The following is an 18,632-nucleotide window of genomic DNA, read 5'->3' on the forward strand; positions in this document are numbered from 1 at the left end:
CCAAGGAGTTATATATGCAGAAAAATGCAGAAAAATACAGAAAAACATTATCTCAAAGTCCCAATAGAATTAGTTAGTGTCCTAATATAATAGAGGCACACTTTCTGCCAAACAATAATATTCTTTGTACGGCAATTGGCGCCTGGAAATGGATTTAGTCATAATATTAATTGAAAGTGCAATATTTACCTCATAGATAGTGAAAAAGTCATCTGCGGCACAATTTTCAATGTTTCGATAATATATAGCTTTCTAATTCAAAATGTTATATTTTTATTAGATAATACATATTTTGATGAAAATAATATGTATTTCAACTCTCTTCATTCTGTTGTCATTAAAAATATACCTATTTAATCTGAGGGGGGTAGCGATTTTGAGTTGGCACCCAGACGGCACCTACCCTTTTGGCGCGGGCCCTGTATAAAACTCACACAAAGTATAATAGTCCAAACTTATATCGTCTTATTCTGTTAGTTAAACTAACATACACTGAAATTCTTTTTATTACTTACATACAATAGTAGTCACCCTATGATGGAAGTATATGGGTAATAAACTTGATTGAATACGCTGGTATGTTAAATGGCCAACCAAGCCAAGAAAGACTCCATGACAATGTTATTTAATCTATTAAAGAAATAATAATGTTTCTTTTCATCTCTATTGAAGTTTGAGCCAATTGCTCGTCAAATTATATTAGGTGAGATGACTCCAAATGCGTCTAAATATAGATAGACTTGAAAATTCGATGGCATAAACCTCAGCGCTCTGTTGACGATTGGAAGCACTAATTTTAATGCTAGGGATCAGGGTCATGCCAAGGGTGATTGATGCCTGGGTGAAAAAAAAATTACCACCTCCCCAAACATAAAAATATTTTTTAAATGAAAATATTTGAACAGCGTTGCCAATGTTTTTCGATTACCGATGAAAGTAACGATGAAATTTCTTTTGCTGCAAAGTAAAATGTTTTTAAGACGGATCCAAAATTAATTGTTTGTTTTCAATGGTGGTCTGGTAGGTCCTTTGGTACATTTGTAGAGATCTTTGTCTTATCTCCTTCTAATTTATCAGAGCACGTCAATATATTTTCATTCTTACCTTGAATTGTTTTATTAAGTTCATGCAGGTGCTCAAATATATTACCAGCCATGTACGCAAATTTGACACGGTCCAAGTACGATCCAAGAACACTCGGACCAAGTGCCATCCAAGCGAAGCTTCATACTAATTATTCCTATCCAAGCTACTCAGACCGCGTCCTACTCATCCAAGTTAGCTTGGATAGGAATAATTAGTATGAAGATGTCTCATACGAGTGCGCTTGGATGGCACTCGGTCCAAGTGTACTTGGATCGTACTTGGACCGTGTCAACGCGGTTTTAAGTAAGTATTGTATAATGTACAAAATTATGTTTTTTTTTGGGAGCAATGCACTGCGGCACACCGGTTGCGGAGCACTGCATTACGCCATCACATATTATAGTTTACTGACTCGTTTCATATCCTGGCTACGCACAATTCTATGCATATTATGATAGGTCATTGAACCATTCTATGAAGACTTCGAAAAAATGCTTTTCAATATATTTTTATACATTTGTGATGCATCTCTTGCTTGTGATGCTTGCATCTGACTGCTAACTGTATTGCAGGATAAATTATATTCAAATAGAATCAATCTAATTCTTCATTGTGTTTATTTATCTAGATTTTATTTCCATATTTCGCGGGCGATCACTAGTGTTCCCAAGAATACTACATTTTTAAATGTTGTGTATTATTAATTGAATTTAAAAAAAGCTTAATTAGAATGTTGGGATATTTTTTTAAATAAATAAAACCAGTAGCCATCTTTAAAATTTACTATATTATAAACATTTTAAGCATCTTCAAAAAAAATCAAGTTTATACAATATAACAAGTTAGTCTTTAATTAATAGTAAATAGATAAGTTTCTGGTATAAGCATACATTAATAATTGGTTTTACTTTAAACAATTCATAAGGACCCTTACGCACTATCGACCAGTCTCCAGCAACTAGGTTGACAGCAACTACGAGGCAGAAGAAAGAAAATGAACATTTACACACGTGGTTGCGGCAACTGACAACACTTAAACCAGCCAACAGTGCATGAGAGATCAACTATCATCTGGAATATGTATCAATATTATTTTACTGTCTACAGTGAAAAGAAAATTACAATATTATTGACCAATTTCAGTCATATTTTCTTACAGAAGTATAATTACACCACCCAATACCTACATACATTTTAAACTTAACTAACCATTAAAGACTGTGGCACACAGAACGCGATCTACCCACGCAGGCGGCGATCTAGTTGTATACACAAGATTGCATCATCCTCGCTTCACACAGGGAGATCTATCGCAGCGAGTCATCTGTGATCGCAGCGGGCAGCAATACGGTTGTACAAAATTACAAAATCGACCATGCAATCTGTGCAATGGTGAAAGAAACAGTTATTTATCGAACATCTTTGGTTTTATCACGTCATGTAGTTCCTTGAAACTTGACGTGACATACGTAAATATAGAAAAAATCTATCTTCATGAGATTGAAGCTCTATACAGAGGCGGTGGTTCCCCCCAATTCTTTCCCTTTCCGTATTGATGCTATGTACCCACCATCGTCTTTTTTCTATTACTTTGTAAGGTTAATAGAAAAAGAAATTGATCCTTGTCCCAATTACTCATTCCGAACCAAAACCGTTAAAAAAGAATACATATTTGCCCGCTATGAAGCAACTACGATACTGGATCGCTCACAAAGATATCACGGCCCGTGTGATATTTTTATACCGCTGTCCGCCGCGACAAATCGCGTTCTGTGTGCCAGAGCCTTAAATAATAACTATTAAAATCAAAACAATAAAAAGAGTATTTATTCGTGTTACATATTATTTATTATATAGAATAAATTGGTCATTGGAATCGTTTATACTGTGGCTATCTAATTTTATAAATACTGTAATACATTGCTCTCTCGTGTTGCTTTTGAATAAAATCTTATAGATACTACCTATAATTCTATACAGATGTGAGTATATTAATTGACTTACATGTTGCTTTATTTTCCTCCGATAATAAATACTGTGAATCCAGTTTTGTAATACAGTAAAACTTAGATTTTGCGGTCCTCGATTTAACCATGTTCAGCTTATGATAACAGCATTGCGTGGGGCAGTGACGACGGCTAGAGGTAGGCTGTTTAGATCCGACATAAATAGTGCACACTAAACTTTGTCAGTTATAATTTATTATTTGTTTTCATTGAACTAAGAATACAAGTTGCAGGTTGTGCTTGTTAGTTTTTAAAAATCAATTAAGCCCTGGCTAAGCCGAATCATAATAGTTTAGGTATGCTATGGGCAATAGTGCAGACCTTTTCAATCATACTTATTTGTTTTCGTTGAATTAAGAATACATAAATTGCAGATGGTGTTGGTTAGTTTTTAAAATTCTTTAAACCATGCCGAAATCCATAATAAATATAAGATATTCTTCTATCTATAAAATATCTAAAATTTACCGTCCAATTCCAAAAAGCGATAAGTCCACATTTGGTCAAAATCGAGAAAAAAATACGCACGTATTCTTTGTATAATTTTACACAATATGTATTGATCTATAAATTCCAAAACATGACATCCCTACAAAAGAAATATTTTAAGTCTCGATTTATTACAAAAAGCGCCAAGTCCGTGTTTCATATTATTTAAAGCTTGATTGATTTCGTGCGTGTTTAAGTCAACCAATAAAGGAACGTTTAATATTGAAAAGGGCGTCTTCCATGCTGTAGCATCTGGTAAACTCATGACAGTGCCACGGAAATATGTGCCTTACGCGGAGTAAATTAAAAAGTGAGGTACAAATAGCGCTACGTCCAATTTTATTTTGCCTATATTTATTACATTTAAGAGGTTATCGGCTGAAACAAATTGCCATTTGTCGCTTTTTGTAATTACACGGCTCATATGATAGAATGACATCATTTTAGATATTTTTTGACTATTATCTATCTATTATGGCTTGGTTATGCAGGGTTTAATTTTAAGTTTTAAAAACTAACTAACGCTATCTGCAATTTATCTGCTGACACCAAAAAATCCTCGACAGCGAAGAATGAATTTCACAAGAATGAAGTTAAAAAAACTTCACTTGAAAAAAGGATGTTACAATCTCAAATCTCATGAATTATTTGTTGATTAAAAACATATTTTATTAAATTATTAGCAAATGCAAGTACATTATAATTAAAATTTGGAAAGATCCTTATGCCGGTTAGACTTTAAGATGTGAAAACTTCTACTCAGTTAATTTCATCGTAATAAGATAAGACACATGAGTCTCAATTGGTAAAGGACACTGATGCGAATCCTGTGGATACGGATTCAAGTCCTGTTGGGCTTCGTATTTTTTCAAAGATTTTTTCTAGTAGTTTTTTTGAGGTGTTTTCAAACTATGTATGTCTCCTAATATATATTAGCCCAAGGCCCCTGCAAGCATAAATCCGTCCCTGTGTATAGACTTCACCATTACCACGTCCTACCTCCAAACTCTTCATATCCCCCAATGTGTCTCAATTACTTTGATCATAATATAAAACAATAACTGATGACGCGCTTGTGTAAAAAATATTTTCTTATTCACGAAAGGATAACGTAACAGAATAAGTAAGAAATCTTTAGGATCTGAGAGAAAGTTACTAAGGTTACTAATTAAATATGCTTTAAGTCATTTTGCATTAAAGATTCACTTGTAGCATTACTAGTACATCACATTTGTATTCTAAAAAATTTTTTTCCATAGCTGCACTGAAAACGCCTTGAATACAAACAATGAATAATATTTGTATAGAATATATTAGATGAACAATCACAAAAAATCGCTAATAATATATGTCAAACGTACAATATGACAGAACACATCATCTTTCAATGCGCCAACGCATAATATACTAATTCTTCTATGACTACCAATATAACCACACTAAATCACTCTCGAATCGTGTGTCGTATTATAATAAGTTCTGATGAATCCATTTAGTATATAGTAGAAATATCATAGGTGTAAAAAAGTATATCATGATAGTTATCGCCAATGCTATTTTTTTTGAAGATTTGAAGATAAATGAACTCGCCAAATTATTATGCCGCGAAAGAAAGTACTATTTTACTAAAGAATAGAGTGCAACAATGATTGTTTATCTCATTTACACAATACTGGAATAGCTGCGTCAAAAAGGGATAGTGTGTTTTTACATGTGCTCAAATCAAAAATGAGATGAGTAAAATAGAATAATATGATGACATTCGTGATGAGTGAGTCATGAGTCTGTCAAGAGAGTGAAAAATTTGGTGTGAGTAATCAAATATTGATGACACATTCTACTTTTTATTCTGTGTGTGGAAGTTGGAAACATTTATGTGTACACGTACGTTGGTTATCTCTGATTTCTTAGAAATAGAGCCCCACACATTTTATGTAAATTTTTGTTAAGTACTTCATACATTCTATATTTTAAAGAGTTATTGAGGTTATTAGTTCCAAAGTCAGTAACCTGCATTTTTACATTGTTTGATGTTTCTCTTGATTCTGGTTCTCTGTAAGTACTTTTCTATCATAAAATATCAAATCCAGCTTCGTTTGTTAGTTAAATAGAATTAAACCGGATGTTGATTTCAAAGTCATTTATAATCATCAGCTGCCATTTTTTATGTTCAATGACAAACTATAAACATGATTTTCTATTAATTTTAATGACGTTAAAGACATTTTATTTCGCTATTTGCTTTTTCAAATTGTTAACTATTACAATATGTTTGGAAAAAGAAAATAACCGACAAAGAAAGAAAGTTACTGACATTGAAACTAACAGTTGTAATAATTCTCTGTGTATGAAAGGATTAAAATTAAAAATGATATAGCCCGTTTACATGTGCATGAATTTACTGCTGACCGTACGTATTATCGTGGCCATAACAAGAAAATCCAATCCAAGTTGCAAGATTGCATACATGGATCAAAAAAGTTTAGCAGTTTCTGAATTTTCATGCGATAGTTAAAACTTGTGCGATATCTGCGCAGTAAAACGATAGTAGTGAACCTGCCAGAATAAATGACAAACTACACCACGAAGAGCAATTTGACGTTTTCACAATCTATCAAATAGCACCCATACAACGACAACAACGCATCTCGCTTGCACTTGAATGAAATTGGCGAGACAGACAATCAGCATTTATATGCGTAGTTATTATTGTGATAATTTAATTTACACACTATTGGTGCCAGTAAATCCATGCACGTGTACAGGCAATTATATGCCGCTAAATTAATAAATCTCACAATGAAACTTATTATGTGTAATGTTGTCCAAAACTTAACCTTCTCTTGGCTTTCCTTGGACAAAATCTTCAAATACAGTGAGTTCTCGACTTACAACCATTCGCACTTACGACGAACAAAAAAATGATGCAATCGATTGTGTTATCTATAATTTTTTAAACAATGTGCAGTTAGTCACCCTTTGTGTGCGCTTCCGTACGGTGGTTTATTCGCGTTTTGAATTTGGAGAGAGGTCATAGAAGATATGCCGCCTCACTTATGACCATTTCGACTTACGAGCATTTAGACTTTCGAACTAAGTGGGGGAACGGAACCCCTTCATAACTCGAAAACTCACTGTACAGAAATGAGAATTTAACAATCAATTGTATTTTGTTGTTGTATAAATTGTACCTGACTGCAATATTATTATATTATTAATCAGTATGCTCTCTTTTATTGTTGTATTTTATAGATTAGGTGAATATGCCAGATTATTTTCGTATATTTTAAGAGGTTCTATGCCTTCAGCTGGTTTTCTCGTGACGCTATATGAGGCCGTGATCGACAGGTCGCACATACAATCGAGTTATCTCATCCGACTTTGACCTCAAATAACTAGCCACTGTCGATTGATTTGCATAATCTAAAAAATGAAACACACTGTGACATCTGTGTTAATAATTATGAAATACTAAGCCACAAGTTATCGCGCATTATAGCGATTATAGTAATGTGTGTTGTTAAAAATCTGCGCCCTGTCAGATAATGCCTTAGTAATATCGTGAAGCATAGAAAAGATTAAGGAAAATGACCTCAAAGTGCATCGATTTTTGCTGATTTTTACTGATTCACTAAAGCATAATATATAAAACCAAGTAACCTAACCTATAAATAATATTTTTATTATAATAAAACAACTGTATCAATGAATAAAATAGAATTATACATATTCGTGTGTATGTGTGTAGATGTAAGCAAGTATGAATTAAGAGCAGTATATCATGGTCAGCCAATCGAATTCATTTTAACTGTTGTGTCTCTTTCTAACATTCTATAATTTCATCTGGATATTTCATAAAATAACATGACATTACAATTAAATTACATTGTTATGTATCATATATCATAATATGTATACAAATATCTCTCCTTACATTTAAATTCGGTTAATGCGTAAATATATTATTATCACTGCTCTATAATGAAATTGGGAATAGTTTACAAGTAAAAGGGGTGTACAACATATTATTTAAAAATATTACTTTGGAACATGGTTGAGAAGCACGTAACGATAATCACCATTACAAGATGGCGCCCAGGGAACACAAAGTTAATGGGTACTGACTTACCCTACTGGGTGTGGTATAACACAGTGGCGAAGGGTGGAGGTAGACTGTTAAGATCCGATATAAATAGTGAACACTAAACTTTATCAGTCATACTCATTTGTTTTCATTGAACTAAGAATACAAATTGCAGATGGTGCTGGTTAGTTTTTAAAATTCAATTAAACCCTGCCTAAACCAAACCATGCTTATGTATGCTACGGGCGATCCGATAAAAATAGTGCACACTTTTTCAGTCACACTTATTTGTTTTCGTTGAATTAAAAATAGATTTTACAGATAGTTTTGGTTTGTTTTTGAAAATCATCTATCTATAAAATATCTAATATTATTAGATATTAGATAGACAAATATTTTTTGACTATAGTCTTAGTTAGATGAAAACAAATATATATGACTGACAATTAGCGTGCACTATTTATGTCGGATCTTAACAGCCTACTTCCACCCTTCGCCTCTGGTATAACAGGGTACAGATCTCATGAGTGGAAAAATATGTAATAAACTTATACTTGGCCTTGGACACGGCAGGCATATCTATAAAAAGAAATGCGCTTATGTGTCTGCAACTGAAAATTTTAATTATAGCCGTGCATTGCTGTACATACAAACATACGTAATTGATGAAATGTATTTCAAATGTGAATTGTGGGAATTTAAAATGTTTAAGCTGTGTAAACTATTTTTTTTTTATTCAACGAATAATTCACAAGATTTTAAAGTGTAACATTCTTTTATTGAATATATATTGTTTTTCTAAGAAATATATGACCACTAGAACACATCTTTTAAAAAAATATGACACCTAGTAGGATTAGAACCTGTGCCCCTCTAACCCCACTGACCACTATGCTATACGTGTCTTATCTAATTGCGACAAATTTATTTATTTATTTAAGAAAACAAAACATTGAGGACATTAACAAATCAAAATTCAGGACGATCACAACACGAAATTTATATTATAAAAAATATTACTCTCACAAGAGAAGGAATTTAAAAAAAAAAAAAATAAACAGTAAAACAAAATGCATCATTGAAAATGTCTGTCTAAATTTAACTAATTGTAACCATTATGGGGGGGGTTTCATATTTCTCAGAAGTGTTTTCAAATTATGTATGTTCAGTAAAACTGTGTATTAAATATACTAAAATGAAACAGAACTGTAGAAACTAACAGGAAAACGTGAATTCCGGGCATGTGAAATAGAGATCCATTGTATATAAAAAAAAATGTTACTGACCAGACGCCATCTGGTACTGTAATATTGTTATTGTCCAGTGCTTCGCAATTATGTTAACATTACAGTAGAAACTCGCATGTCCAGACTATTCCGGTGATCTAAGTAATCCAGATAATCAAATACATATTTCACAGGGTTTTTAAAAAGCACCGTGATTCGCCATTCTTGTTTATCGGACGGTTAGAAAACTTCTCAAAGTATATTACTGTCTGGACAATGGAATGCCAATCTGGATAATTAAATTTCTACTGCACTCTCATAAGCCACGGAGGCGATGAATGTTTTGGCTTGTAAAATGCTTTGGTATTATCCTTTAATATCACAATAATATACTAAACTTGAAGCCGTCTCTCCAATAATGAGCAATGTTACAATTTGACATTAAAATCACAACTCTCCTTAGAACTACAGTTTTCTGTGCGCCTTTCCGGTATGGAGTTTTATTTGGATGAGAGACCCAATCCAACCATACATACAGGGATTTTGAGAATGATCTCTGCGACTTACACAGTGACAGTCCAACCAAATGCAATAACAAATACTGAAGGTGTAAAATTAGTAGATTTCTAATCCGTCCAAAACTCAAAATGTAACATGGTTCATTAATGTTGGCGAGGCTTCAATTAACACAAAAGGCTAACATTGCCACCCTCTCCTCCTAGCAGCAGCATCCTGTTGAGTGGAAGGACAGCCATGGAAGTGAGAACACCTTTGAATGTGTCAGAGCGCAGCTTGGTGCTGGAGAAGCTCGCGTCCTGGTCCACGGCCGTGTGGACACCTATCCGGTTGTTTGTCGTCCCCGATATCAGCTCCGTATAGTACGTCGAGAGGCAGTGTACGGGCTCAGTAGATCCCCTGAAATGTTGAAGAAAACCCTTTGTAGCAATCATACCACTCAGCATTACAAGGGTGACACACTTGTATGTATGTTTTGTTGTCAAAACAAAACAATATAGCGGAAGCGATTGTCAGCATTTCCCCAATCATAACCTAGATCAATAGAGTCTATTATGATTTCTTTTATTGCGACAATGTCTCTTGTAATACATGGACTGCATTTGTATAAATAGCCAGGACGATCCATAACTCGTCACTCACATCGAGTCCATCACTCAACTCACTACTCATCTTGAGTTTGGTCGCTCAACACAATCAACTGGCATTCCACTCGAGTCAAGCCTCTCGGTTATATTAACATCTTGGTACATCGCCAGTCAATTCATTAATATACTCAAGTTCATCAGTACATCCATACCCACGATTGTAACACTACTCTGTCATCTTTATCATTGTATTTATTTATTCTTGTATCGATAAATAAACTCGAATACTCCTCGAAACATACGAACAACCACAACATTCTCTCTCCACTCATCATCATCCCCAAATCTTCTTCTATGCAGAAAGAGCTACCCATTAAATTTATTATTATAAGTTATGTTCATTATTGTTATTTGTAAATTTGAATGTATTCACTTCATTTGGAAGTTGAGACTGCCGTCCAATGTGGACCAGACGAGCATAGTCTGATCCAAGCTGGAGCTCACGATGCTGGCTTCATTCACGGTCACCAACTGCAGGATCTCGCCGTCGTGAGCTTTCCAGTGTGCCACCAACGCTCCCGTCCGGGGGTCAACCAGCGACAAGTGGCCCGTGGCCAGACCCAGTGCCACCCATCTGCCAGATGGCGACACGCACACGCACCGGATGAACGTGTTCGGATTGAATGATACCTGCAAAGAATATAAAACTTAAAATCACTTTAAAACAATTAGCCTTTTTTCAATTATAATTTGAATTTTAGTTCAAATTTCGAATTACATATTGATTTGAACATTTTTCAATGAATTTCAAATTAGTAAGGTTTTATTGTACTCAACAGAAATAATTAAAATATATACATACCTTAAGCTCGTGTATGTAGGAACACGTTTTGGTGTCAATCAACTTCAAGACCGTATCTGTAGTGGCCGCCAACACGAGGGCAGATGGCGCCGGCATGGCCTTCACAATACTGACTGGCGCACTTTTGCTGTTATCCAACTGAAATTATAATAAATGATCTGTAGCAAAATGTATACAGAACAAGAACTTATCATATTATTACTATAATTAATGAAATTACTGTGTCATATTCAATGAATGAAATTCAAAATTGTGCGCACATTCGAATATTTTATTTAGAGTCATCTGTAAATGTGTTGTAAATGACATTGCAACCAATCTGTGACAGTTCAATAGTCGAAAGATATCTCTAAGTATTAGTATAAGTATAAGTAAGATAAGTGTCAACATTTTTAAAAATATGTTCAACTCAATTGGAAGATCTCAAAAACTTTAGTAATATAAACGATTAAAAAACAGCATTCGAATTTGGCACAGTATGAACTTGCTAGCCATGGGAAAAGAGACAATTATTTTATCTTTAAAAAAAAAAGAGAGATCTGCAACATTGGTATACTAAAACCGATAGCCAACATTATAACTCAATTCGATAAGCATTTCTTGTAACAACTACTAATTAAAATCATCGTAATTAAGTAAGATGGCCGTAGCTAAATTGGAAAAGCACACTGGCGCGAATCCAGTGGTTACAGACTCAAGTCCCGTCAGGTGTCGTATTTTTTCTACAAAAAGATTTTTTCTAGTGTGTATATGCATGACATGTTTTCAAATTATGTACGTGCTATTTCTACTTTACGGTAAAAATACATATTTTTCATGCATATGGGAGTAAATTTCCATTAAATGCAACAGTCGGGACGATCCATCATCTTGGATATTGAACCACTTTATGAGGTGGAATAACAAGAGGACTACCTTCGACCGGCACCTTTGAAGTTTAGTCATAAACCATCAATATTCACCTGGGCTACGATGCTCTCAACGTACGGATCCCAGATATGAACACTGGCGTCCGTGGACACTGCGAGTCGTAATGATTCCAAAAATGTCAACGACAATATTCCTTTCCGGTGGCCTGCATATGTCCACTGACATGACGATGTAGCACTTCCGTCTCCCTGAAATAAAAAATAAATATTTCTCTCATACTTTATACTATAAATAATAATTTCGCAAGTAAAAATGATGCCAAAGGCGGAAAAGGTAATAGAAATGGTTCGAATTATCATATTTATATGATAACTGTATAAATAATTTGATTAATATTTGACTAATAATAAAAAATACTTTGTTTAAAAATTTAATTCATTAATGTGTTTTTCTCCTATAATAATAACACTGATATTGTATTTTACACGACTGAAGCGACATTTTAGCTAAGATATAAAAGTTCTACATTAATACTTCTCCCCGTATATGAGTTGCGCAAACAGAATATTGTATACCATCTTTTAATGGCAAAGGGTGGAGATAGGCTGTTAAGATCTGACATAAATAGTCCACAATAAACTTCGTCAGTCATACATACATATTTGTTTTCATTGAACAAGTCTACAATTTACAGATGGTGTTGATTAGTTTTTTTTTTAAACAATTCCAATACATCCGCAAATTGCTTATGGTGCCACTGTATACTGATTTACCTATACATTGCAGTTCGTATAGGTAGGATTGTACAAACCTGATTTCTAAGAGACCACAGCTTGACAGATTTATCCTTGGAGCCTGTCATGAAGCTGTTCTCATTGTCCAGACAGACGATGTTCCTGACAGAGTGGGTGTGGCCGGAGAATGTCTGCAATTTGATCTGCTTCAAGTTGAAACGTGTGTCTTTGTCAGGCCGCCCTATCTCGTGCTCCCAGTACATCAACCAATCGCCTCGCAGATGCCTGCAAATGTCAATTTTATTACTATTGCTAAAAGTTTAATTTATTACACTAGCACGCTCACAGATCAAACCAGATTCAACAATCCACATTGTGAGTAATCGTCGACTTTATATAGTAATTATACGGAACGATTCAGCTACCAACTTAATCATGTTGACACTTGAATTGATTGGTTCACATTATACGCTCAGTTGCTAATGTTAACAATTATGATTAAACCAAAAAATATCTACTAGTCAGCTTGGTGGCAACTAGGGATTCCAATCCCGGGATCCCGAGCTATTTTCGATACCTATGAATCCCGGGATTGATAAACATAATCCCGGGATTTCGGGATTGATTTTTTTTCAATTTATCAATTTTTATGGAAAATAAAATAAAAGCGAAAATATAACAGAAAAAATACTTTTAATAAAAAATAACTACATTAGAAATAAACTGAGTTTGAATGCAGTTTGATTTATACCCATGTGTAGGTTGCCGATTCATTTTATTTTTTCACATAAATTATTAAAAATGGAAAGATTGGAAAAAATAATGCTTCGCACTTTTAACAAAGTAATTCCACCATGATATCATACGTTTTACGGCAGTTTCATATTTGGCTGACTAATTAGATTTATGAAGCGGAAAGGCCATAAGTACGCCATGATTATTTGCTTTACTATTTTAAATCTCGCTAATCCATTCATTGAGTCTTTACTATCAGAAACAGCAATCTCATATTAAATTCACATTATTATTTATATTACAATATTATTTACTCCATTAAACTTATGTATTTCCAAGATTGAACGTATACAATATTAACAATAAATGTCTTAAATAGTATAAATTATACTAGATTTATTTTTGACCGATTTTATCAATGTTATTTGTAAATATATAAATTTTATATTAACAATGGAAAAAATGCCAATCCCGGGACCAGTTCCGGGATCCCGGGATTGTCAAATTGTAATCCCGAAATCCCGGGATCAGAATTTTAGCTCGGGATTGGATTCCCTAGTGGCAACCATAGCTCCAACAACCTGAAGCGGCCCTCCAGGCTAGGATGTTTGTCGGGCCCCCTACTCATCGCCAAGGTTAAGGGTAGTTTGATGTTCTACATTAGAATTCCACGTGGTTCCGCAAGGTATAATGAAGGGTATTCCGTGTATTTTTAGTGGTTTTTTTGTATTTTTCAATAAATTCACTTGAATTATTAGGTTGTCGGTAACTACTCGAAATCATATTATGAAGCAGTGATCGCAACCCCCTTTATGGTTGCCAAATAACATGCCACCACTCGCTATATTGGCTAAATAACCATTTTTATTAGTCAGGAAACACACATTATTATAAAATAAAATACTACACGTGAATTATCATTTAATTATATCAATCTAATATGTTATCAAATTGCATCGCACAGTCACATATTTAAAAATGTTAACGGGCGCCCTCTAAGCCCAGGCCTCCTGGCTAGAACCCTGTCGGCCCCTCCCTTGTGGGGGCCATGGTGGCAACACTAAGCGGTCTTCCCAGTCGAAGATTACATTTAGACAAGTAATAAATTGCTGATTGTATTAATTAGCATGTAATATTATTTATTTTGTGTTAAAATAATGAAATAAAATCAGGCAGCCTTCATTATGTAAATGTCAAATTTGCATCATGTCAATAGATAAAACAGGACACGCAACATGTGGCCCTACTCGGAAGCTCACAGTTAATTTAGATATTTTCATACATTCCCAGTAATCCTCAACCGAACTGCCACTTGCTTTTCCCTCCACCACCCACGTCTCCACACCCGTTATGCAGGCGTGGCGTAACGAACATTAAGCGCTCTTCAAATAAAGTGTCCCAGGAGCAACTTCCCAAGATCTTGGTTGACGTGAACTAGAGTGTGCGTGATTCCTACTTCGATATAATGTATTAAGGTCAATTCTTGATGAGAAAAGACCTTCTCGCTCGCCGTAAAATGCCGCAAACTTTTTAAAAGCTGAGAAATTTTCCCTCGTAGATACCAAGTTGCAATTGCCGACCGGTTCAACTGAGGGTCGGACCGACTTGAGAAGCTCTTCCCTTTCAACTGACATATAGGGACACTCCCAGAGGATGTGATCGGCATCCTGCAATTCGCCACATAAGAAGTCGGAGATTCTATATGGGCAAGCTGACAGAGCTTAGAGGCAAAACCACCGTGTCCGGTTAAGAACTAAACAGTCTAATGGTCTGGAGTCAATCTGGAGCCTTTGCCATGCACGCAGCACGGTGTCATACGCCAGGTCGCGTACAATAACTTTTCGAGCGCACCGGCCCATGCATCCAAGACCTGAAGACGGCGATATTAAAATACCGCCAACCTCTGCCCCCAGACCTCCGAACAAGGCGGTCGTGGCACTACGGGCTTGAATGTGCAAGTCTAACGGAAGCACTTTAGCAAGGACAGGCAACGCGTCGGTAGAAGTCATCTTATAAGCCTTAGTGAGGGCAAGTAATGCTGAGCGTTGACCGCTGAGAAGAGTTTTCCGGATGGACAATAACCCAACTGTCACTAATTGAACAATGAGTTCTAAACTAAATGAGAATAATTCTAATTCGGCCTTAACTCCAAGAAACAACCCAAAGTTACATTTCACGACCGGGGGCGAATGCTGCAGACGATTGACATGACAAGTCACTAAACAATCTGAGCTTAACGTGAAATATTTTTAATAATAACATTGCACCACACCATACAATCCCCATACATATTCTTCTTGCCAAACAGACTCGGCGGAGTGTCCCATATCCAAACAGCCTGTGTAAAGAACACAAATGGATGCTGTGTGTGGACAACTTCATATAAAATGCATTGTATATTCTATAATGTTAAAACAAATTAATCCACACCTGCTAGATCGTAATCCATTCTCCATTTTACATGACACAATATCCAGAGCATCAATATAACCGGAACCGCCTCTGGAATTGTTGACATAGCTCGGGTCGCTCTGCACCTCTATCCTGTTTCCCACGATAGCGACATTTGAGCCAAAGCTGTTAGAGTTAGACGTCTCCTCGTTGTTTATGGTGATACTGGTCCTGCAGGGAACGCTGTCCGACCTTCCGAGGTGGACGTCCATGCCAATTCTGACAGGATTCGTTTCTGTCAGAGCCTTTTTATTGAATGCGTCATCATTAGGGAAGTCGTGGAGGCTGTTTATCACGGGAACATGGTCCATGTTACAGTTATTACTGTGAAATATAAAACAGCATAAAAACTTCTGATAGATTTACATATTTTATAGTCACCGTGTTTATAACATGACGTTTACTTGATTTTTAAAAATACTTTGTTAAATATACAGTCAGACCTTAGGTTGCGAGCATAATTCGTTACAGATACGAGTTAGTAATCCAAAGCACTCATTCAGTAAAACCTCTTTCATAAGAACACGGATAATACGAAATTCGTTGTAAATCGTATTTAGTTTCTTGGATTTTAACATAGAGAGAACCGATGCCAAACAATTGTGTTGACAAATTGGAAAAATAAAAATATTTTTTATTTGTATTAAACGTATTTTTTTATAATTCTAGCTCAACACAAGGTGATAAATACCTACCCACATTACTTGGTAATTTCAATTAATGGATTAATGACACAGGGCACAGATTTTAATTTGAAAGAATTGTATCGGAAATTTGGTAGGCACATCTATACATACCCCCCCCATACATTTCATATTTCGTAATTCGAATTTTTTTTTCGATTTCCGGTCCCATTAAATTCGTATAAACGAGGTTTTACTGTTATATTCAGTGGCGGCTCGTCCATATGCACTGCGGTACTGCAGCACCCCCAAGCAAATTGAGAGAAATGTAATATTATAATATACATAAATTTATTTATATTATATGAAAATATCAATATTATTAAGCGTGCAATCAATTCGCCTGCGCATTGATACATTTAATGTCCAATAATATTATCATACACCGCGGTAGGTACTTGATTTTGCACAGTACCGATTTCAATAGAATATTCTCGAGTGGGCGAAGGACGGCGATGCTCGCAAATGGAAGCCTAATCGGTACTGCGGGTCAGACAGTCCGATTTCAGTATTTCTCCGTTTCTGCGTCGCGTTTGAGCACACGTGCCACAGCGAGGAAAGAAATATAGAATGATTTATTAACATTGTCAAAATATATTGCTGCAAGCAATTTATGCAAAGTTCTTTATTTTAATTATTAATATTTAATTTTGATATTAAATAGTAAAATATAATCCAAATAAACATTTATTTTTATTTTTAATCAACTGCAGTACCCCAAATATCTTATCCACGAGCCGCCACTGGTTATATCACAGTGAATTTCCCCATAATATATAATGGAAATTCGGACTTCTTCCAAAACCAACAATTTAATATTCATATAAAAATACCTTTTTATTATCTCATTATTTAAATTAAATGTACAGTAATCAAATTTATTATTGTGTTTTTTTTTGCAAAACCCTCAAATTTATCTGCCGAAAAGAAGACTTTTCAGAGCCACAATCAATAGGACGAAGATTAATCCAATGACCAACCAACCCTCGATCAGTAGAGAATGGATAAATAAAAATGAACAAAATAAATGTCATCTTGAACATACACAACTTCGAAAACATTGAGAAAATATATAACTTAAGAGAAAAAATCTTTTTTGAAAAAATATGACACCTAGCAGGAATAGACCAGGATTCGCGCCTATGCACATCGACCACAATGCTATAGGTATCCTATCTAATTGCGACAAATTTTAACTAATAACTGAAGCGCTTTCCAAATTGAGTTACTATTGGCATTTGGCTTTTGTATTTTAAATCAAAGTAGGTATTAATCACTTTAATTACCAACTAGTGTTTTCAAAATTATGCATGTTCAATAAAAAAGGATGTAACACTCTTGTGAATTATTCGTTGAATAAAAAAAATAGTTAATTAAACGTCACCTTGACCCCTTTGTCTTGTCATACAATTGACACAGCTCTCGGAGTGTCTGGTGGTTCTTAAGGCAGCGATCCATGGTCTCCTCTCCGATGAATTTGTACAAGGACACGTACGACTGATGAGCCAGCTCCGTGTTGAATACTGATTGAAGTTCTTCCAGGGCCTGCATTTCATACTCAATATTACAATTTTCATTCAATTTAAGCCTTCCTACTAGTATTATACTTAATCAAAATTAAAACTCACTTCTCGTGCTCTCCCTTTTGCTAACTCCAGATAATGCTTTAGGGCCGGTACTAGTCTATAAAACATCTTTTACTAAATGTTTTATAGCATTTATTTTAAGACCATTCTTTTATAAAACACGAATATATTACAATGCGTAAAATATTTTATAAAAGTTAAGTTTAAAAAACGGATAACAAATGTATATTGGCTAGTAGGCTTATATAGGTAACGAGTAGTATATAGTATTTTATATTTTTCGTATTCTACAATCAATAATTTAGTTGGTTAATTTCTTGCAGTCTTACATTTCGAAACGAGCTGTCAAAATGGTGACCATGAAATGACACTTCTGATTATGAAATATCATTCCAACAATTGGAATACAGTGCAGTCGTATATTAATGTACCCAATATTTCCATCTTCTTATTTTCATAAACAACAATTAAAAAAACGTTGTTTCTCTGTCAGATGTTCAACGACATTTATCTGTTTTGATAGGCGGGCGCGATGCGTCACGGTCACAGATAAGTGCGTGGGAGAGACTTGCAACATTACAGGCAGTTACGATTTACGGACATTACTCAAAACTGCATACTGCAAAAATTACCCCTATATAAAAGTGATACTTTTCTCGTACACGTGCAATGCACACTAAGGGTCAAATGCTCAGTCATACTTAACTGCCACATAAC

The 18,632-nt window shown here is 34.9% G+C and overlaps 1 protein-coding gene across 1 annotated transcript in view; it reads right to left on the bottom strand.

The window, feature by feature from the left end:
• Positions 1-8,402: 8,402 nt before the first annotated feature.
• Positions 8,403-18,632, bottom strand: part of Wdr81 (WD repeat domain 81) — a 28,297-nt gene continuing 18,067 nt past the window's right edge. Inside the window, exons 12-18 of the mRNA XM_085950016.1 lie at positions 17,714-17,874; positions 15,626-15,970; positions 12,538-12,745; positions 11,819-11,974; positions 10,857-10,994; positions 10,428-10,684; positions 8,403-9,806 (exon numbers count right to left, since the gene is read on the bottom strand). Of these exons, the coding sequence (XP_085806142.1) occupies positions 9,575-9,806; positions 10,428-10,684; positions 10,857-10,994; positions 11,819-11,974; positions 12,538-12,745; positions 15,626-15,970; positions 17,714-17,874 (1,497 nt within the window). The 3' untranslated portion in view covers positions 8,403-9,574. The remainder of the gene's footprint in view (positions 9,807-10,427; positions 10,685-10,856; positions 10,995-11,818; positions 11,975-12,537; positions 12,746-15,625; positions 15,971-17,713; positions 17,875-18,632) is intronic.

The sequence above is a fragment of the Rhyacophila brunnea genome, unplaced genomic scaffold (assembly GCF_057557595.1).
Source record: "Rhyacophila brunnea isolate RB1 unplaced genomic scaffold, BYU_Rbru_1.0 scaffold_22, whole genome shotgun sequence".
In the NCBI taxonomy this organism is placed as follows: Eukaryota; Metazoa; Arthropoda; class Insecta; order Trichoptera; family Rhyacophilidae; genus Rhyacophila; species Rhyacophila brunnea.